The sequence below is a fragment of the Lethenteron reissneri genome, unplaced genomic scaffold (assembly GCF_015708825.2).
Source record: "Lethenteron reissneri isolate LAM-NWPU_2019-01 unplaced genomic scaffold, ASM1570882v1 scaffold_177, whole genome shotgun sequence".
Taxonomy (NCBI): Eukaryota; Metazoa; Chordata; class Hyperoartia; order Petromyzontiformes; family Petromyzontidae; genus Lethenteron; species Lethenteron reissneri.
This window is the reverse complement of record NW_026891520.1, coordinates 42,501-65,051: the sequence shown is the minus strand read 5'-3', so window position 1 is coordinate 65,051 and position 22,551 is coordinate 42,501. Positions and strand designations below refer to the sequence as shown.

Below are 22,551 nucleotides of genomic sequence, written 5' to 3'. Positions count from 1 at the left end.
TGCTACCCTACACTTCTCCACTGCTACCCTACACTGCACCACTGCTACCCTACACTTCTCTACTGCTACCCTACACTTCTCCACTGCTACCCTGTACTTCTCTACTGCTACCCTACACTTCTCCACTGCTACCCTACACTTCTCCACTGCTACCCTACACTTCTATACTGCTACCCTACACTTCTCCACTGCTACCCTACACTGCACCACTGCTACCCTACACTTCTCCACTGCTACCCTACACTTCTCCACTGCTACCCTACACTTCTCCACTGCTACCCTACACTTCTCCACTGCTACCCTACTCTTCTCCACTGCTACCCTACTCTTCTCCACTGCTACCCTACACTTCTCTACTGCTACCCTACTCTTCTCCACTGCTACCCTACTCTTCTCCACTGCTACCCTACGCTTCTCCACTGCTACCCTGCACCTCTCCACTGCTACCCTACACTTCTCCACTGCTACCCTGTACTTCTCCACTGCTACCCTACTCTTCTCCACTGCTACCCTACACCTCTCCACCGCTACCCTACGCTTCTCCACTGCTACCCTACTCTTCTCCACCGCTACCCTACACTTCTCCACCGCTACCCTACTCTTCTCCACTGCTACCCTGTACTTCTCCACTGCTACCCTACTCTTCTCCACTGCTACCCTACTCTTCTCCACTGCTACCCTGTACTTCTCCACTGCTACCCTGTACTTCTCCACTGCTACCCTGTACTTCTCCACTGCTACCCTACACTTCTCCACTGCTACCCTACACTTCTCCACTGCTACCCTACTCTTCTCCACTGCTACACTATACACTGCTACACTATACACTACACTATACACTACACTATACACTACACTATACAATACTACATTATACACTACTACACTATACACTACTACACTATACACTACTACACTATACACTACACTACACACTACTACATTATACACTACTACACTATACACTACTACACTATACACTACTACACTACACTATACACTACACACTACTACATTATACACTACTACACTACACACTATACACTACAACCCCCCCCCCCCCGCGTGCCTCCCCAGGGAGCCCGCCCCGCCGAGCGTCTCACATCATCATGGTCAGCGACGAGTCGGTCTCCCCGGTGCGACGGCGGATCCCCGCACGCAAACCGCACTACCTCCTGTCGCCGCCGGCGCCGGCACGGCCACCGCGGATCACCGCCATCGCCTCCTCCTCCTCGTCCTCCTCGTCCTCCTCGTCGTCTGCGTCGTCCGGCTCGACTTTGGTGGCTATGCCCGTCGCCCATCACCACCTGCAGCCGCAGCAGCAGCAGGAGAAGCAGCAGCAGCCGCAACAGCAGCAGCTGCAGCAGCCGCAGCAGCAGCAGCCGCAGCAGCAGCAGCTGCAGGAGAAGGGGACGCCACTGGGCAGGAGTCTAACTCAGCAGCCTGAGCTGCACAGGAGCAGCGAGCACTCGCTGCTGCCTTGCGGTGGTGACGGTGTCGGTGGTGGTGGTGTTGGTGCTGTTGGGGCTGTTGGTGCTGTTGGTGTTGTTGGTGGTGGTGTCGGTGTCTCCGTTGACGAGGGGCTGGCCGATTGCCTTGATTTGGTCGGGCTGCTCAACCACGATCATCATCATCAGCAGCAGCTACATCATCATCATCAGCAGCAGCAGCTACATCAGCAGCAGCATCAGGCAAGGCCTCTGAATGCCCTCTGTGGAAAATCCGAGCCTCCCGCTCCTCCTCATCATCCTCCAACGGGTGACGAGGAGCTGCCCCCCCACCAATCTCCCCCCACCACCACCACCGCCCACCACCACCAGCACCAGCCGGACTGCGAGCTGTCGGCGCTCGCCCCGTTCAGCTCTCCCGACCTGCAGCTGCTGAGCGTCGTGGCCATGTCCATCGGGGGGGCGGGGGGCGGCGGTGGCGGCGAGGCTCTCGCGCCGCTCCCCGCCGACGTCGGGGAGATGTCGGCGGAGTCGCCGCGGGACCCGGCGGCCACGGCGGGGTCCGTCGTTTCGGCCAGGTACCAGTTTGCGTTGGAGGAGTTGGCGGCGGACAGGGAGGAGGACGACCTGGAGCGGCGCGTCGCCCCCCCCCCGGCCGCCCTCCTCGCCCCTCCGCCCGGTCAGCTCCCGTACCGCCCCAGCGGCGGCGGCCTTCCCTCCGGTCGCCACGGCGACGAGGCCTCGGCGGAGGAGGTGTCGGCGGCGTCGGCGCTGGCCGACCCGGAGCTCCACCTCCTGTTGGACGAGATGCTGCAGCAGCAGCTGCTACAGCAGCAGCTACAGCAGCAGCAGCAGCAGCAGCTGCATCAGCTGCAACAGGAGCAGCAGCATGAGCAGCTACAGCAGCAGCAGCTGCTACAGCAACAGCCGCAGCATGAGCAGCTACAGCAGGGTGATGACAACGATGCGGCGCCGGCGGCACTGTCGGCTCCGACTCCTTCCTCGGACGACGACGAGGGCGGTGGCTGCGGTGGCCGCTACTCCGCTTTGCCGCGCCTTGTCTTCTCCGAAGTCGCCGTCACCGCCGGCGATCGTCGCTCGCCGCCGCCGCTACCGGCGGAGGGGGAGACGCGGATCGGCGGGCAGGTCGATGGCGCGGACGACGACGGCGAGGACAACGGCGCTGGCGACGGTGACGGCGAGGCGGCGTCCGCGAGCGGCAGCGGTGCCGGTAGCGCCGGCGCATCGACGACGACGACGCCGGCGCCGGTCGCGGTGTCACTGGCGGCGGTCGCGGCAATGGAGCGACGTGCGGCCGGGACGACGGCCGTCAAGGCCTCCGACGCTCGTGGTGTTGACGGTGACGGTGCCACCGCCACCGCTAATGACGCCGGTAGTTGCGGTGTTGCCGGTGACGCCGCTGTGGCTACTTCTGCCACTACTTCTGCCGCTACTTGTGCGGCTACTTCTGCCACTACTTCTGCGGCTACTTCTGCCACTACTTCTGCGACTACTTCTGCCGCTACTTCTGCGGCTGGCAGTGGCCACGGCGGCGATGCCACCACCACCTCCCTCCACCTGCCGGTCTCCATTGCCCAGCTGCTGCTCACCGACCCCAAACTTCAGTCGAGCTTCGTGGACCTCCGGCGAACCGGGGATGACGCCGCCGCCGCCAGCGGCCGGCAGCTGCGCCGCACCCACAGCCTCGACTGCCGCGCCGGCAGCGCCCGTGGTGGCGGCGGCGGCGGTTCCGGCGTTTCCGGCGTCGTGGGGAGAGCGGAGCCGATTGGTCGCCGTAGTCGGAGCGTTCCGGCTGCGGCGGCGGAGGCGGAGGCAGTTGCCACGGCCGCGGCTGTCGCCGTGGCAACTCGCCACGGCAACCCCTTGCGCGAGGAGGAAGAGGAGGAGAAGGAGGAGGGGCCAGGGGAAAATTCCGTGGCGACCGCGGTTACCGTGGCGACCACGGGGACCGTTTCAACTTCAAGTAATGTGGAAACTTCGGGGACCGTGACGACCGCGGCGGTTACCGTGGCGACTACTGGGACCTCGGTTACCGTGGCGACTACGGGGACCGCGGTTACCGTGGCGACTACGGGGACCGCTGCAATTTCAAGGACTGCGGAAACTCCGGTTACCGCGGTGACCGCGGTTACCGTGGCGACCGCGCCGACACTTGCGGCTCCTTCCACGGCGACGTGGGCCCTCCCGACGGCGGCGTGCGTCGTCCCGTTCACCGCGCCGCCGCCGATCTTCACGCTCTCCTCGCCGGGCCTCACCTGGTCGTTCGCACCACCACCGCCGCCGTTCCCGGCCGCGCTCCCCAACGGCCACGGAGCGTCGGCGGTGACCTCGGCGGTTCCCTCGCCGGCGCCGCCCGACGCTCCGCCCCCGAACCTCCCCCCGCCCCGGGTCTTCCTCGTCTCGGCCGACGGCTCCGGCGCCAGCCTCGTGTCCCCGGCGCCTCCTCCTCCTCTGCCGGCGCCGGCGCCGTTCCTCGGCAAGCTGCCGGACGGCGCCGCTCAGCCGGCGTCACGGCCGACGCCGGCGCAGCTCGCGATGCCGCAGCCGCTGGTGCTGTTCGGCAGCCAGCACCGGCAGTACCACCAGCACCAGCTGCTCGCCGGCGTGGGCGGCGCCGGCGTGGGGGCCGCCGGCAACTCCAACGTCACCATCATCTCTCTGCCTTCGTCCATGATGCACCAGCACCACCAGCAGCAGCACCAGCTGATGATTTCGCCCGAGGCCGCCGCTGGTTTTGACCGCGGCGGCGGTGCCGGCAACTTCATGCTGCGCTTCCTGGCGGTCGGCTCGCCGCTCAACTTCGCGCAGCCGGCGCCGGCGGTCGGTCCGTCGCCGCCGCCGCCGCCACCGCCGCCTCCCGGCACTGCCAAAACCCAGCAGCAGCAGCAGCAACAACAGCAACAACAGCAGCAACTGCAGCAGCAGCAACAACAACAACAGCAGCAACTGCAGCAACTGCAGCAGCAGCAACAACAACAGCAGCAGCAGCTGCAGCAGCAGCTGCGGCAGCAGTTTGCCACGATGCCGGGGCTCTACGGCGTCAGCGCCAGGCCGGCGCTCCCTCCACCGCCGGCGCCGGATCCGTCGCGGAGTTGCTCCGGGTTCGGCGGCAGCGGCGCCACCACCACGACGATGATGAGCGCCACGACCACAACCACCAGCGTCGGCACAGGCGTCACCACCACCGCAGCAGCAGCAGCAGCAGCATGTGGGCGGCTAGCACCCGGCGGCGGCGGTTGTGGTGGTGGTACCGCCACTACCGCCTCCTCCCTGTGGAACCCGTTTGGCGCGGCGCTGGCAGCTGCCGCCGCCGCCGCCACCACCACGACCACCGCCACCACGACCACCACCACGAGGCGTCCGAAGCCCAAACAACAACCGCAGCAGCAGCAGCAGCCACTGCCGACGCAGCAGCAGCAGCAGCTGCAGCAGCAGAAGGCGTCAAACGCCAGGGCGCCGATGCCGGCGCCGTCGCCGGTGTCGTCGTTTGCCCCGGCGGGCAAGCTGGCGGAGAGCTGCCAGCTGGGCCTGGAATCGCTCTGCCGAGTCTTCCGCGCCGGCGGCGACTTCCTGCCGTTGCCCTCGAAGCAGCAGCAGCAGCAGCAGCCTCCTGCTGCGGCTCCAGCTGCTGCTGCTGCTGCTGCTGCTGCGGGAGACGCGAGGGGCAAGAAGAGGTGGAGGGACGAGGTCGCTGCTGGCGCCCGCGGAGGTGGCGGTGGCGTTGGTGGCGTTGGTGGCGATGAGTCTGGGGCAGCGGGGACGCAGCACGGGTGAGTGAGGAGATGTGTGTTTGTGTGGCTTGTGTGTGTGTGTTTGTGTGTCTGTGTGTGTGTGTGTGTTTGTGTGTCTGTGTGTGTGTGTGTGTTTGTGTGTGTGTGTGTGTCTGTGTGTGTGTGTGTCTGTGTCTGTGTGTGTGTGTGTGTGTCTGAGTGTGTGTGTGTCTGTGTGTGTGTGTCTGTGTGTCTGTGTGTGTGTGTGTGTGTGTCTGTGTGTCTGTGTGTGTGTGTGTCTGTGTGTGTGTGTGTGTCTGTGTGTTTGTGTGTGTCTGTGTGTCTGTGTGTGTGTGTGTGTGTCTGAGTGTGTGTGTGTCTGTGTTTGTGTGTGTCTGAGTGTGTGTCTGTGTGTGTGTCTGTCTGAGTGTGTGTCTGTGTGTGTGTCTGTCTGAGTGTGTATCTGCATGTCTTTGTGTGTGTCTGTGTGTGTGTGTGTGTGCGTGTGTGTGTGCGTGTCTGTGTGTGTGTGTGTGTGCGTGTCTGTGTGTGTCTGTGTTTGTGTGCGTGTCTGTGTGTGTGTGTGTGTGCGTGTCTGTGTGTGTCTGTGTGTGTGTGTGTGTGCGTGTCTGTGTGTGTGTGTGTCTGTGTGTGTGTGTGTGTCTGTCTGAGTGTGTCTGTGTGTGTGTCTGTCTGAGTGTGTATCTGCATGTCTCTGTGTGTGTGTGTGTGGTGCCGGACGGGCAATGCTGTCGTGGACAGTGCTGTGGGGGGGAGGGCCAATTCCGATTGGCCTTTCCCTACATGGCATTTGTGACCACCGCAGCGGCTAAACGGGGGCTCTGGACGGGTGCGAGGGGCTGGTAACACCTCCACCTTCAATTCATTACCACTGAACCACGACTTAAATATCTAATTAATAAGCGTGTGCCGGAGGCCCCGGGGAGACAGGCGTCCATGACGTGTCCTGGCCAAACCACAATTGGCGGAGCCAGGAGATTGAATCTTCACCCTCGGGGCTCCTCCAGAAACAACGAAAAGCCACAACGGATGGCCACGTGGAATGTTCGAACGCTCACTGCGGAGGAGAGGCTGCCACTCCTCTGTCGGGAGCTGGACCGGTACCACCTGGATCTCTGTGGCATTCAGGAGGTCCGGTGGACCGGCTCTGGCTCCTGCCACCATGAGGGGTGGACAGTCCTCTACTCGGGGCAGGAGACTGCCAAACAACAGGGAGTGGCTCTTCTTCTGAACAAATTAATGAAGGGGGCGTGGGAGCGTGGCGGTGAGGTGTGGGAAGCTGTAAGCCCCAGGCCACTCTGTCGCTGTGAGTCTTTAGTCTCCTCTCGTGTGTCTGTGTGGTGGTGGTGGTGCTGACGATGTTGACGATGTTGCTGACGATGATGATGATGTTGACGATGTTGCCGATGACGATGTTGCTGACGACGAGTATGACGATGATGACGATGTTGCTGACGATGATGATGACGATGATGACGACGATGATGACGATGATGATGACGATGATGACAATGACGACGATGTTGCCGATGATGATGCTGAAGATGATGACGATGTTGACGATGTTGCTGTTGACGATGTTGCTGACGATGATGACAACGATGATGATGATGACAATGATGACGATGTTGCCGATGATGATGATGCTGAAGATGATGACGTTGATGATAACGATGTTGCTGTTGACGATGTTGCAGCAACAAGCGTCTCCGCATCAAGATGCCGTCGTTCAATCTGTCGGAATTTGGGGACACGGGAGACGAGGCAGAGGAGGAGGAAGACGACGACGATGAAGACGATGAGAGGGTGGAGAGGTGAAGCTCTCATCCACCAACTCCACCACCTCCACCACCTCCACCACTATCACCTCCATCACTACCACCTCCACTACCACCACTACCACCTTTACCACTACCACCACCACCATCACCTCCATCACTACCACCACTACCACCACCACTACCACCTTTACCACTACCACCTCCACCATCACCTCCATCACTACCACCTCCACTACCACCTCCACCACCACCTCCATCACTACCACCTCCACTACCACCACCTCCACTACCACCTCCACTACCACCACTACCACCTTTACCACTACCACCTCCACCACCACCATCACCTCCATCACTCCCACCTGATTCTAGATTTGAAGCTTTCGTGACTGCAAGGATTCATATTCTTAGGTTTTTTCGGTAAAGTCACGTAGGTAAAAACATTAATGAACGTAAAATAGAAATAAATTAAAAATCACGACGTTTCGGAGGCAACACAAGCTTTTGTCTTCAGGTGCAGCGATTTCAGCCGCACCACATCTACATAACAATAGGCTCAGTCAACCATTCTACACAACAGACTCATTTCCTGGCAGGATTTCAGCCGCACCACCTCTACATAACAATAGGCTCAGTCAACCATTCTACACAACAAAGACTCATTTCCTGGCAGCGATTTCAGCCGCACCACCTCTACATAACAATAGGCTCAGTCAACCATTCTACACAACAAAGACTCATTTCCTGGCAGTGATTTAAGCCGCACCACCTCTACATAACAATAGGCTCAGTCAACCATTCTACACAACAAAGACTCTTTTCCTGGCAGCGATTTCAGCCGCACCACCTCTACATAACAATAGGCTCAGTCAACCATTCTACACAACAAAGACTCATTTCCTGGCAGCGATTTCAGCCGCACCACCTCTACATAACAATAGGCTCAGTCAACCATTCTACACAACAAAGACTCTTTTCCTGGCAGCGATTTCAGCCGCACCACCTCTACATAACAATAGGCTCAGTCAACCATTCTACACAACAAAGACTCATTTCCTGGCAGCGATTTCAGCCGCACCACATCTACATAACAATAGGCTCAGTCAACCATTCTACACAACAAAGACTCATTTCCTGGCAGCGATTTCAGCCGCACCACCTCTACATAACAATAGGCTCAGTCAACCATTCTACACAACAAAGACTCATTTCCTGGCAGCGATTTAAGCCGCACCACCTCTACATAACAATAGGCTCAGTCAACCATTCTACACAACAAAGACTCATTTCCTGGCAGCGATTTCAGCCGCACCACTTCTACATAACAAAAGGCTCAGTCAACCATTCTACACAACAAAGACTCTTTTCCTGGCAGCGATTTCAGCCGCACCACCTCTACATAACAATAGGCTCAGTCAACCATTCTACACAACAAAGACTCATTTCCTGGCAGCGATTTAAGCCGCACCACCTCTACATAACAATAGGCTCAGTCAACCATTCTACACAACAAAGACTCATTTCCTGGCAGCGATTTCAGCCGCACCACTTCTACATAACAAAAGGCTCAGTCAACCATTCTACACAACAAAGACTCATTTTCTGGCAGCGATTTCAGCCGCACCACATCTACATAACAAAGGCTCAGTCAACCATTCTACACAACAAAGACTCATTTCCTGGCAGCGATTTCAGCCACACCACCTCTACATAACAAAAAGGCTCAGTCCCTTTTACACGCACCTTTACATCAGCCGCACCTAGTCTACACAACAAAGGCTCATTCCTAGCAGCGTGCTTCAGCCGCACCGAACCTCACAGAAACAATATCCAGGGCCTACCTTGGCTCCCCCACCCTCAACCAGTATATATACAAGGACTGTTTTCTTGGAATTTCTCTTCACTTGATACAGCAGTCGTGCTGTGACGGTTCCACCTGAAGACGGAGGCTGCTTGTGTTGCCTCCGAAACGTCGTGATTTTTATTTTATGTTTATTTTTTTTTTATTAATTTTCATTTTTTACCTACGTGGTGACTTTACCGAAAAAACCTACGAATTTGTCTGTACTTTACGCATTGTGGTGTCCGTTCTACTGTACACAGCTCCCCCTGGGTAATTGTAGATTTGAAGTTGACCAATTTGTCTCTCGTAGGCCGGCCCATCACCCCAACACGTCCCATTCCCTGGCTACCACATTCAGAGAATGCCCCACTAACTTGTGTTTAAGGGCTGGTCTCTTGGAATGTTCCTCACTTGATGCAGTACTTGTCGCTGTGACGGTCCCACAGCTGATGACGGAGACTTGTGTCTTCTTGGTTCTTTCGGTAAAGTCATCACGTAGAAGGGAAGTAATAAAATAATTACAACAAAACATAATAAAATAATTCTCACGACGTTTCGGTCACAACGTAAGCAGCCGTCCTCAGGTGGAGAACAAGTCTGTCGGAAAGACAGCGTCTGAATGAACACCACCAGGCTTGGCAGCGTTAATATACGCTGTTCTTCACCTGAGGACGGCGAAAGAACCAAGAAGATGAATCCCTGCAGTCACGAAATAAGCTTTAAATCGGAGACTTGTGTGTTGCCTCCGAAAAGTCGTCGTGATTTTTTATAATATTTTAATTTTATAAATTTCAGTTTTTTACCTTCACGGTGACTTTACCGAAAAACCCTGCAAGTACGTGAACCCCCTGGGTGAGTGGATGTGAGACAGCAGAGCCCGGCACACGCCGGCTGTTGTGTGTTGCTAGAGATGAGCGACGGGTAGTGGCCATCTCGCACCTGTACCACCCTTGACCGCAGCGTCTCTCCCTCGCTGTGGTTCATCCCGGCCTAGGCAGTCCTGCCGCTCTATTTGCTTACGCGCTTTAAACACGTTCCCTTCGGAGTGGGCAGGTAGGGACTTGGTTGGACGGTGCATTCGTTGCACGACAGACAGACACGTGTTTGTGTTTGTGTGCGTCAGGATGGGCGTCGTGAATCTGCCTGCCGCCACCACCACCACCGCCACCATGGCCACCACCGCCACCATGATCTCCTCTTGCAACTTCAGCACCCGCGCCGAGGAGCTGGCGGCCTTGTGTACACGTGAGACACACACACAGATACACACACAGACACACACAGACACATTGATACAGACACACACACAGATACATACACACACAGACACACACACAGACACACACACACAGATACATACACACACAGACACAGACACAGACACACACACACAGACACACACACATAGACACACACACACACAGACACACACACACAGACACACACACATAGACACACACACACACAGACACACACAGAGACACATTGATACAGACACATTGATACAGACACACACACAGACACACACACAGACACACACGCATACACAGACACACACGCACACACAGACACACACAGACACACACACAGATACACACACAGATACACACACAGACACACACACAGACACACACATAGACACACACGCACACAGACACGCACACAGACACAGACACACAGACAAACACAGACACACACACAGACACACGCACACACACACACAGGCACACACACACACAGACACACACACACACACAGACACACACACACACACAGGCACACACACACACACAGGCACACACACACAGACACACACACACATTACCGTCGTGATTTGAGTTTGTAAAGTTGGTATTCTCAAAGCGCTCCAGGGCGCCGTTCGTTGCCGGCAGCACTTGCCCCAACAGTCTGCCGAGTGCTATACGGGGGAGCTTTGTCTTTGTATCTCACTGATTAACTCCCCCCCCTCCTTCCACTCCCTCCCCTCCCTCCCCCCTCCCTCCCCTCCCTCCCCCCTCCCTCTCCTCCCTCCCTCCCTCCCCTCCCTCTCCACCCTGCCTTCCGCCCCCCTCCCGCCCCACCCCCCCGCCCCCCCCCCCAGCGTGTGAGGAGGGCACCGACGAGGAGTCGTGCAGCTCCCCGCTGCTGGCGCTGCTGCTGCGGCGCCAGGCTGCCGCCGAGCTGCAGGAGTCCCAGCGGCGCCAGCGGCAGCGGCGGCTGAGGCAACGGCGCCACCACCGCCGCCACCACCACCACCACCAGCTGCAGCAGCAGCAGCAGCAGCAGCTGCAGCAGCAGCAGCAGCAGCTGCAGAGCGGCAAGCGGCGCCGGCCGCAGCACGAGCCGCGTCGTCACGACGACGGCTGCTACGACGACCATGACGACGATGACGATGATGACGGCTACGACGACGATGATGACGACGACGATGACGACAGCGACGACTGCGGAGACTTCGCTGCCGGTGGATCCCCGTGGGACTGTCCCTCTTCCTCCGCTGCCACCAAACCACTCCCCACCGCTGCCACCAAACCAGTCCCCACCGCTGCCACCAATTCGGCCCCCGCCAACGCCGACACGGCCGCCGTGGGGTCACCGCCGCCGCCGGGGTCACCGCAGGGGTCGCCCCCGGGGTCGTTGCCGGGGTCGGGGTCGTTGCCGGGGTCGTCGGGGTCGTTGCCGGGGCGACCGCCCCCCCCCGGCGAGGCGGAGAAGCCGGGCCTCATCGTGGAGATCGCCAGCGACGACGGGTTCTTCGTGCGCTCGCGCTCCGTGCACGGTGCCTATGCTCACCCACCGCTCACCCTGTGCTCACCCAACGCTCACCCAGTGCTCACCCATCACTCACCCAGTGCTCGCGCTCCGTGCACGGTGCCTACGCTCACCCACCGCTCACCCTGTGCTCACCCAACGCTCACCCAGTGCTCACCCATCACTCACCCAGTGCTCGCGCTCCGTGCACCGTGCCTACGCTCACCCACCGCTCACCCTGCGCTCACCCAGAGCTCACCCAGAGCTCACCCAGAGCTCACCCAGAGCTCACCCACCACTCACCCACCACTCGCGCTCCGTGCGTAGGGGCGGCGACGGTCACCTGACCCCCCTCGCGACCATGTGTTCGCAACTCGGCCCCCGCCCACCTTCCAGATTCCTCGAGTTCCTTCTAGAATGTTCCCCAGAGTCCCCCGGGACCAGGTGGCCGCCCCTTAGCGCTCACCCAACGCTCACCCAGCACTCGCCCAACACTCACCCAACGCTCACCCAACGCTCACCCATCACTCACCCAGTGCTCACCCATCACTCACCCAGTGCTCACCCAGAGCTCACCCACCACTCACCCAGAGCTCGCGCTCCGTGCACGGTGCCTACGCTCACCCACCGCTCACCCAGTGCTCACCCATCACTCACCCAGTGCTCACCCAGAGCTCACCCACCACTCACCCACCACTCACCCACCACTCGCGCTCCGTGCACGGTGCCTACGCTCACCCACCGCTCACCCTGCGCTCACCCACCACTCACCCAGTGCTCACCCAGAGCTCACCCACCACTCACCCAGAGCTCGCGCTCCGTGCACGGTGCCTACGCTCACCCACCGCTCACCCTGCGCTCACCCATCACTCACCCAGTGCTCACCCAGAGCTCACCCACCACTCACCCAGAGCTCGCGCTCCGTGCACGGTGCCTACGCTCACCCACCGCTCACCCAGTGCTCACCCATCACTCACCCAGTGCTCACCCAGAGCTCACCCACCACTCACCCAGTGCTCGCGCTCCGTGCACGGTGCCTACGCTCACCCACCGCTCACCCAGTGCTCACCCATCACTCACCCAGTGCTCACCCAGAGCTCACCCACCACTCACCCAGAGCTCGCGCTCCGTGCACGGTGCCTACGCTCACCCACCGCTCACCCAGTGCTCACCCATCACTCACCCAGTGCTCACCCAGAGCTCACCCACCACTCACCCAGAGCTCGCGCTCCGTGCACGGTGCCTACGCTCACCCACCGCTCACCCAGTGCTCACCCATCACTCACCCAGTGCTCACCCAGAGCTCACCCACCACTCACCCAGTGCTCGCGCTCCGTGCACGGTGCCTACGCTCACCCACCGCTCACCCAGTGCTCACCCATCACTCACCCAGTGCTCACCCAGAGCTCACCCACCACTCACCCAGAGCTCGCGCTCCGTGCACGGTGCCTACGCTCACCCACCGCTCACCCAGTGCTCACCCATCACTCACCCAGTGCTCACCCAGAGCTCACCCACCACTCACCCAGAGCTCGCGCTCCGTGCACGGTGCCTACGCTCACCCACCGCTCACCCAGTGCTCACCCATCACTCACCCAGTGCTCACCCAGAGCTCACCCACCACTCACCCAGAGCTCGCGCTCCGTGCACGGTGCCTACGCTCACCCACCGCTCACCCAGTGCTCACCCATCACTCACCCAGTGCTCACCCAGAGCTCACCCACCACTCACCCAGTGCTCACCCATCACTCACCCAGTGCTCACCCAGAGCTCACCCACCACTCACCCAGAGCTCGCGCTCCGTGCACGGTGCCTACGCTCACCCACCGCTCACCCAGTGCTCACCCAGAGCTCACCCAGTGCTCACCCAGAGCTCACCCACCACTCACCCAGAGCTCGCGCTCCGTGCACGGTGCCTACGCTCACCCACCGCTCACCCTGCGCTCACCCTACGCTCACCCAGTGCTCACCCAGAGCTCACCCACCACTCACCCAGAGCTCGCGCTCCGTGCACGGTGCCTACGCTCACCCACCGCTCACCCAGTGCTCACCCATCACTCACCCAGTGCTCACCCAGAGCTCACCCACCACTCACCCAGAGCTCGCGCTCCGTGCACGGTGCCTACGCTCACCCACCGCTCACCCAGTGCTCACCCATCACTCACCCAGTGCTCACCCAGAGCTCACCCACCACTCACCCAGAGCTCGCGCTCCGTGCACGGTGCCTACGCTCACCCACCGCTCACCCAGTGCTCACCCATCACTCACCCAGTGCTCACCCAGAGCTCACCCACCACTCACCCAGAGCTCGCGCTCCGTGCACGGTGCCTACGCTCACCCACCGCTCACCCAGTGCTCACCCATCACTCACCCAGTGCTCACCCAGAGCTCACCCACCACTCACCCAGTGCTCACCCATCACTCACCCAGTGCTCACCCAGAGCTCACCCACCACTCACCCAGAGCTCGCGCTCCGTGCACGGTGCCTACGCTCACCCACCGCTCACCCAGTGCTCACCCAGAGCTCACCCAGTGCTCACCCAGAGCTCACCCACCACTCACCCAGAGCTCGCGCTCCGTGCACGGTGCCTACGCTCACCCACCGCTCACCCAGTGCTCACCCATCACTCACCCAGTGCTCACCCAGAGCTCACCCACCACTCACCCAGAGCTCGCGCTCCGTGCACGGTGCCTACGCTCACCCACCGCTCACCCAGTGCTCACCCATCACTCACCCAGTGCTCACCCAGAGCTCACCCACCACTCACCCAGAGCTCGCGCTCCGTGCACGGTGCCTACGCTCACCCAACGCTCACCCAACACTCACCCAACACTCACCCAACACTCACCCAACACTCACCCAACACTCACCCAACACTCACCCAACACTCACCCAACACTCACCCACCGCTCACCCCACGCTCACCCAACACTCACCCCACGCTCACCCAACGCTCACCCTACACTCACCCAACACTCGCCCAACACTCACCCAACGCTCACCCAACGCTCACCCAACACTCACCCAACGCTCACCCACCACTCACCCACCGCTCACCCAACGCTCACCCAACACTCACCAAACACTCGCCCAACACTCACCCTATACTCACCCAACGCTCACCAAACACTCACCCAACACTCACCCAACACTCACCCACCACTCACCCACCACTCACCCTACACTCACCCAGTGCTCACCAAACACTCACCCAACGCTCACCCAACACTCACCCAACGCTCACCCAACACTCACCCAACACTCACCCAACGCTCACCCACCACTCACCCAACACTCACCAAACACTCACCCAACGCTCACCCAACACTCACCCAACGCTCACCCAACACTCACCCAACGCTCACCCAACGCTCACCCACCACTCACCCAACACTCACCCAACGCTCACCCACCACTCACCCAACACTCACCCAACGCTCACCCACCACTCACCCAACACTCACCCAACACTCACCCAACGCTCACCCACCACTCACCCACCACTCACCCAACGCTCACCCACCACTCACCCACCACTCACCCAACGCTCACCCAACACTCACCCACCACTCACCCAACGCTCACCCAACGCTCACCCACCACTCACCCAACACTCACCCAACGCTCACCCACCACTCACCCAACGCTCACCCAACACTCACCCACCACTCACCCAACGCTCACCCAACGCTCACCCACCACTCACCCAACACTCACCCAACACTCACCCAACGCTCACCCACCACTCACCCAACACTCACCCAACGCTCACCCACCACTCACCCACCACTCACCCAACGCTCACCCAACACTCACCCACCACTCACCCAACGCTCACCCAACGCTCACCCACCACTCACCCAACGCTCACCCACCACTCACCCAACACTCACCCAACACTCACCCAACGCTCACCCACCACTCACCCAACGCTCACCCAACGCTCACCCACCACTCACCCACCACTCACCCAACACTCACCCACCACTCACCCAACGCTCACCCAACGCTCACCCACCACTCACCCAACGCTCACCCAACGCTCACCCACCACTCACCCAACGCTCACCCAGCCACCGCCAGCGTTGGCTACTGCAGCCCGTGCTGCTCGCAATGGCGACTCGGTGACAAGTGCAGTCACTACAGCCGTGATGGTGGTGATGGTGGTGATGGTGGTGATGGTGGTGATGATGGTGGTGATGGTGGTGATGGTGGTGATGATGATGATGATGGTGGTGATGGTGGTGATGGTGATGGTGGTGATGGTGGTGATGGTGATGGTGGTGATGGTGGTGATGGTGGTGATGATGATGATGGTGGTGATGGTGGTGATGGTGGTGGTGGTGGTGGTGGTAGTGATGGTGGTGATGGTGGTGATGGTGGTGATGGTGGTGGTGGTAGTGATGATGGTGATGGTGGTGGTGATGATGTTGATGATGATGGTGATGATGATGGCAGTGATGATGATGGCAGTGGTGATGGTGATGATGATGATGGTGATGATGATGGCGGTGATGATGGTGGTGGTGATGATGGTGATGATGATGGTGGTGATGATGATGATGGCAGTGATGATGATGTTGATGGTGATGATGGTGATGATGATGGTGATGATGATGGTGATGATGATGGCAGTGATGATGATGGCAGTGGTGATGGTGATGATGGTGATGATGATGGTGATGGTGGTGATGATGTTGATGATGTTGACATCACAGAAGCGTGGAAGGCGGTGACTGACGGGGTGGTGATGATGTTGATGGTGATGTTGATGGTGATGATGGTGATGGTGGTAGTGATGATGATGGTGATGATGATGTTGTTGACATCACAGAAGCGTGGAAGGCGGTGACTGACGGGGTGGTGATGATGTTGATGGTGATGTTGATGGTGATGATGGTGATGGTGGTAGTGATGATGATGGTGATGATGTTGATGATAATGTTGATGATGACGATGGTGATGTTGACATCACAGAAGCGTGGAAGGCGGTGACTGACGGGGTTCTGCAGCTCAGGAAGAAGTCTTGGCAGAGGCCGGTCATCTTTGACGGTAAACCACGTGACACGTGTGTGTGTGTGTGTCTGTGTGTGTGTGTGTGTCTGTGTGTGTGTGTCTGTGTGTGTGTGTGTGTGTCTGTGTGTGTGTGTCTGTGTGTGTCACTATGTGTGTCACTGTGTGTGTGTGTCTGTGTGTGTCACTATGTGTGTCACTGTGTGTGTGTGTCTGTGTGTGTGTCACTGTGTGTGTCTGTGTGTGTGTGTCTGTGTGTGTGTTTCTGTGTGTGTCACTATGTGTGTCACTGTGTGTGTGTGTGTGTCTGTGTCACTGTGTGTGTCTGTGTGTGTGTCTGTGTGTGTCTGTGTGTGTCTGTGTGTGTCTGTGTGTGTGTGTCTGTGTGTGTGTCTGTGTGTCTATGTGTGTGTGTGTGTGTCTATGTGTGTGTCATTGTGTGTGTGTCACTGTGTGTCACTATGTGTGTGTGTGTCACTGTGTGTCTGTGTGTGTCTGTGTCTCAAGGTCTGTGTGGGGTGCGCCTGCTGGGTCTGCGCCACGACTCGGTGTGTCTGTGTGTGTGTCACTGTGTGTGTGTGTCTGTGTGTCTATGTCACTGTGTCTATGTCACTGTGTCTATGTGTGTGTGTCACTGTGTGTGTGTCACTGTGTGTGTCTATGTGTGTGTGTGTCTATGTGTCTCTAGGCCTGTGTGGGGTGCGTCTGCTGGGTTTGCGCCACGACTCGGTGTGTCTGTGTGTGTGTCACTGTGTGTGTGTGTCTGTGTGTCTATGTCACTGTGTCTATGTCACTGTGTCTATGTGTGTGTGTCACTGTGTGTGTGTCACTGTGTGTGTGTCTATGTGTGTGTGTGTCTATGTGTGTGTGTGTCTATGTGTCTCTAGGCCTGTGTGGGGTGCGTCTGCTGGGTCTGCGCCACGACTCGGTGTGTCTGTGTGTGTGTCACTGTGTGTGTGTCACTGTGTGTGTGTCACTGTGTGTGTGTCTATGTGTGTGTGTGTCTATGTGTGTGTCTCTAGGCCTGTGTGGGGTGCGTCTGCTGGGTCTGCGCCACGACTCGGTGTGTCTGTGTGTGTGTCACTGTGTGTGTGTCACTGTGTGTGTGTCTATGTGTGTGTGTGTGTCTATGTGTGTGTCTCTAGGCCTGTGTGGGGTGCGTCTGCTGGGTCTGCGCCACGACTCGGTGTGTGTGTGTGTGTGTCACTGTGTGTGTGTCACTGTGTGTGTGTCTATGTGTGTGTGTGTCTATGTGTGTGTCTCTAGGCCTGTGTGGGGTGCGTCTGCTGGGTCTGCGCCACGACTCGGTGTGTCTGTGTGTGTGTCACTGTGTGTGTGTCACTGTGTGTGTGTCACTGTGTGTGTGTCTATGTGTGTGTGTGTCTATGTGTGTGTCTCTAGGCCTGTGTGGGGTGCGTCTGCTGGGTCTGCGCCACGACTCGGTGTGTCTGTGTGTGTGTCACTGTGTGTGTGTCACTGTGTGTGTGTCTATGTGTGTGTGTGTGTGTCTATGTGTGTGTGTGTGTCTATGTGTCTCTAGGCCTGTGTGGGGTGCGTCTGCTGGGTCTGCGCCACGACTCGGTGTGTCTGTGTGTGTGTCACTGTGTGTGTGTGTCTGTGTGTCTATGTCACTGTGTCTATGTCACTGTGTCTATGTGTGTGTGTCACTGTGTGTGTGTCACTGTGTGTGTGTCTATGTGTGTGTGTGTCTATGTGTGTGTGTGTCTATGTGTCTCTAGGCCTGTGTGGGGTGCGTCTGCTGGGTCTGCACCACGACTCGGTGTGTCTGTGTGTGTGTCACTGTGTGTGTGTGTCTGTGTGTCTATGTCACTGTGTCTATGTCACTGTGTCTATGTGTGTGTGTCACTGTGTGTGTGTCTATGTGTGTGTGTGTCTATGTGTCTCTAGGCCTGTGTGGGGTGCGTCTGCTGGGTCTGCGCCACGACTCGGTGTGTCTGTGTGTGTGTCACTGTGTGTGTGTGTCTGTGTGTCTATGTCACTGTGTCTATGTCACTGTGTCTATGTGTGTGTGTCACTGTGTGTGTGTCACTGTGTGTGTGTCTATGTGTGTGTGTGTCTATGTGTGTGTGTGTCTATGTGTCTCTAGGCCTGTGTGGGGTGCGTCTGCTGGGTCTGCGCCACGACTCGGTGTGTCTGTGTGTGTGTCACTGTGTGTGTCTGTGTGTCTATGTCACTGTGTCTATGTCACTGTGTCTATGTGTGTGTGTCACTGTGTGTGTGTCACTGTGTGTGTGTCTATGTGTGTGTGTGTCTATGTGTCTCTAGGCCTGTGTGTGGTGCGTCTGCTGGGTCTGCACCACGACTCGGTGTGTCTGTGTGTGTGTCACTGTGTGTGTGTGTCTGTGTGTCTATGTCACTGTGTCTATGTCACTGTGTCTATGTGTGTGTGTCACTGTGTGTGTGTCACTGTGTGTGTGTCTATGTGTGTGTGTGTCTATGTGTCTCTAGGCCTGTGTGGGGTGCGTCTGCTGGGTCTGCGCCACGACTCGGTGTGTGTGTGTCACTGTGTGTGTGTGTCTGTGTGTCTATGTCACTGTGTCTATGTCACTGTGTCTATGTGTGTGTGTCACTGTGTGTGTGTCACTGTGTGTGTGTCTATGTGTGTGTGTGTCTATGTGTCTCTAGGCCTGTGTGGGGTGCGTCTGCTGGGTCTGCGCCACGACTCGGTGTGTCTGTGTGTGTGTCACTGTGTGTGTGTGTCTGTGTGTCTATGTCACTGTGTCTATGTCACTGTGTCTATGTGTGTGTGTCACTGTGTGTGTGTCACTGTGTGTGTGTCTATGTGTGTGTGTGTCTATGTGTCTCTAGGCCTGTGTGGGGTGCGTCTGCTGGGTCTGCGCCACGACTCGGTGTGTCTGTGTGTGTGTCACTGTGTGTGTGTGTCTGTGTGTCTATGTCACTGTGTCTATGTCACTGTGTCTATGTGTGTGTGTCACTGTGTGTGTGTCACTGTGTGTGTGTCTATGTGTGTGTGTGTCTATGTGTGTGTGTGTCTATGTGTCTCTAGGCCTGTGTGGGGTGCGTCTGCTGGGTCTGCGCCACGACTCGGTGTGTCTGTGTGTGTGTCACTGTGTGTGTGTGTCTGTGTGTCTATGTCACTGTGTCTATGTCACTGTGTCTATGTGTGTGTGTCACTGTGTGTGTGTCACTGTGTGTGTGTCTATGTGTGTGTGTGTCTATGTGTCTCTAGCGGTAGTGTAGCGGTTAGCGCGCTGCGCTATGAACCTGGCGACCCGGGTTCGATTCCCGCTCACGGCTAACACCAGTGACGATTATCTGAACCGGTCCTGGGCCTCCCCTAGGTCGACTCAGCCTTAAATGAGTACCTGGTGCGGTGTGTAAACATCGCCACTAGGGAGACAAAGGCGGTCGGGCGTGGTGCTGGCCACCCACCCCCTCGTGTACCGTTCCGGCCTTCATAGGTGCTCGCTAACAGCACTTGCCCCTACAGTCTGTTCAGGCTATACGGGGGATCTTTGTGTCTATGTGTGTGTGTGTGTCTATGTGTGTGTCTCTAGGCCTGTGTGGGGTGCGTCTGCTGGGTCTGCGCCACGACTCGGTGTGTCTGTGTGTGTGTCACTGTGTGTGTGTCACTGTGTGTGTGTCTATGTGTGTGTGTCACTGTGTGTGTGTCACTGTGTGTGTGTCTATGTGTGTGTGTGTCTATGTGTGTGTCTCTAGGCCTGTGTGGGGTGCGTCTGCTGGGTCTGCGCCACGACTCGGTGTGTCTGTGTGTGTGTCACTGTGTGTGTGTCACTGTGTGTGTGTCTATGTGTGTGTGTGTGTCTATGTGTGTGTCTCTAGGCCTGTGTGGGGTGCGTCTGCTGGGTCTGCGCCACGACTCGGTGTGTCTGTGTGTGTGTCACTGTGTGTGTGTCACTGTGTGTGTGTCTATGTGTGTGTGTCACTGTGTGTGTGTCACTGTGTGTGTGTCTATGTGTGTGTGTGTCTATGTGTGTGTCTCTAGGCCTGTGTGGGGTGCGTCTGCTGGGTCTGCGCCACGACTCGGTGTGTCTGTGTGTGTGTCACTGTGTGTGTGTCACTGTGTGTGTGTCTATGTGTGTGTGTCACTGTGTGTGTGTCACTGTGTGTGTGTCTATGTGTGTGTGTGTCTATGTGTGTGTCTCTAGGCCTGTGTGGGGTGCGTCTGCTGGGTCTGCGCCACGACTCGGTCTGCTTTCTGCTGGAGCAGCTTCCCGGCTCGTCTCGCTGCTGCGACCACAAGTTTCGCTTTCACCGCCGCGGCGACGCCAACGCCGCCCTGCCGCTCAACGCCAGCGGCACCGCTCGCACTGAGCCCTTCGCCAGGTGGTGCCAGGCTAGGTGCACGCACTCACACGCACAGACACACACACAGACACACACACGCAGACACACGCACAGAGACACACAGAGACACACACACAGACACACACAGATACACTCAAGCAGACACAGACACACACACACGCAGACACACGCGCGCAGACACACAGACACACAGACACGCACAGACACACACGCACAGACATGCACAGACACACGCACGCAGACACGCACAGACACACGCAGACACACGCACACACGCACGCAGACACATGCACACGCACGCAGACACACGCACACACGCGCAGACACAGACACACATACGGAGACACTCACGCAGACACACACTCTGCTACACGCACACACTCACACACAGGTTCAGCTTCCTGGTGTCTGTGTCTGTGTGTCTCTGTGTGTGTCTATGCTAACGGTGTCTCTGTGTGTGTGTCTGTGTGTGTGTATGTGTGTGTCTCTGTGTGTGTCTCTGTGTGTCTGTCTGTGTGTGTGTCTCTGTGTGTCTGTGTGTTTGTGTGTGTCTATGCTAATGGTTTCTCTGTGTCTCTGTGTGTGTGTATGTGTGTGTCTCTGTGTGTCTGTCTGTGTGTGTGTCTCTGTGTGTCTGTGTGTTTGTGTGTGTCTATGCTATGTGTGTGTGTCTCTGTGTGTCTGTGTGTTTGTGTGTGTCTCTGTGTATCTGTGTGTTTGTGTGTGTCTTTGCTAACGGTGTGTGTGTGTGTCTCTGTGTGTCTGTGTGTTTGTGTGTGTCTATGCTAACGGTGTGTGTCTCTGTGTGTCTGTGTGTCTGTGTGTGTCTATGCTATGTGTGTGTGTGTGTGTCTCTGTGTGTCTGTGTGTGTCTCTCTGTGTGTGTGTGTCTATGCTGTGTGTGTGTGTCTCTGCTGTGTGTGTGTGTCTATGCTATGTGTGTGTGTCTATGCTATGTGTGTGTGTCTATGCTATGTGTGTGTGTCTATGCTAACGATGTCTCTCTCTCTGTCTCTCTCTGTGTGTGTCTCTGTGTGTGTGTGTGTCTGTGTGTGTCTATGCTATGTGTGTGTGTGTGTCTCTGTGTCTGTGTGTGTGTGTCTCTGTGTGTGTCTGTGTGTGTCTATGTGTGTGTCTCTGTGTGTCTCTGTGTGTGTGTGTGTCTGTGTGTGTCTATGCTAACGATGTCTCTCTCTGTGTGTGTGTCTCTGTGTGTGTCTATGCTAACGATGTCTCTCTCTCTGTGTGTGTCTCTGTGTGTGTCTCTGTGTGTCTATGTGTGTGTCTCTGTGTGTGTCTCTGTGTGTCTCTGTGTGTGTCTATGCTAACGATGTCTCTCTCTGTGTGTGTGTCTCTGTGTGTGTCTCTGTGTGTGTCTCTGTGTGTCTCTGTGTGTGTCTATGCTAACGATGTCTCTCTCTGTGTGTGTGTCTCTGTGTGTGTCTCTGTGTGTCTATGTGTGTGTCTCTGTGTGTGTCTCTGTGTGTCTGTGTGTGTGTCTATGCTAACGATGTCTCTCTCTCTGTGTGTGTCTCTGTGTGTGTCTCTGTGTGTCTGTGTGTGTGTCTCTCTCTGTGTGTGTGTCTGTGTGTGTGTCTCTCTCTGTGTGTGTGTCTGTGTGTGTGTCTCTCTCTGTGTGTGTCTCTAGCCG

At 57.5% G+C, this 22,551-nt stretch overlaps 1 protein-coding gene across 1 annotated transcript in view; it reads left to right on the top strand.

Moving 5' to 3' along the window:
- The window catches only part of LOC133339309 (uncharacterized), a 38,782-nt gene that overhangs the window by 10,559 nt on the left and 5,672 nt on the right, over nucleotides 1–22,551 (top strand). Inside the window, exons 6-12 of the mRNA XM_061547434.1 lie at nucleotides 1,078–5,239; nucleotides 6,898–7,014; nucleotides 9,948–10,069; nucleotides 10,926–11,603; nucleotides 16,554–16,628; nucleotides 20,741–20,918; nucleotides 22,549–22,551. The exon at nucleotides 22,549–22,551 is cut by the window's right edge and continues 108 nt beyond it. Of these exons, the coding sequence (XP_061403418.1) occupies nucleotides 1,078–5,239; nucleotides 6,898–7,014; nucleotides 9,948–10,069; nucleotides 10,926–11,603; nucleotides 16,554–16,628; nucleotides 20,741–20,918; nucleotides 22,549–22,551 (5,335 nt within the window). The remainder of the gene's footprint in view (nucleotides 1–1,077; nucleotides 5,240–6,897; nucleotides 7,015–9,947; nucleotides 10,070–10,925; nucleotides 11,604–16,553; nucleotides 16,629–20,740; nucleotides 20,919–22,548) is intronic.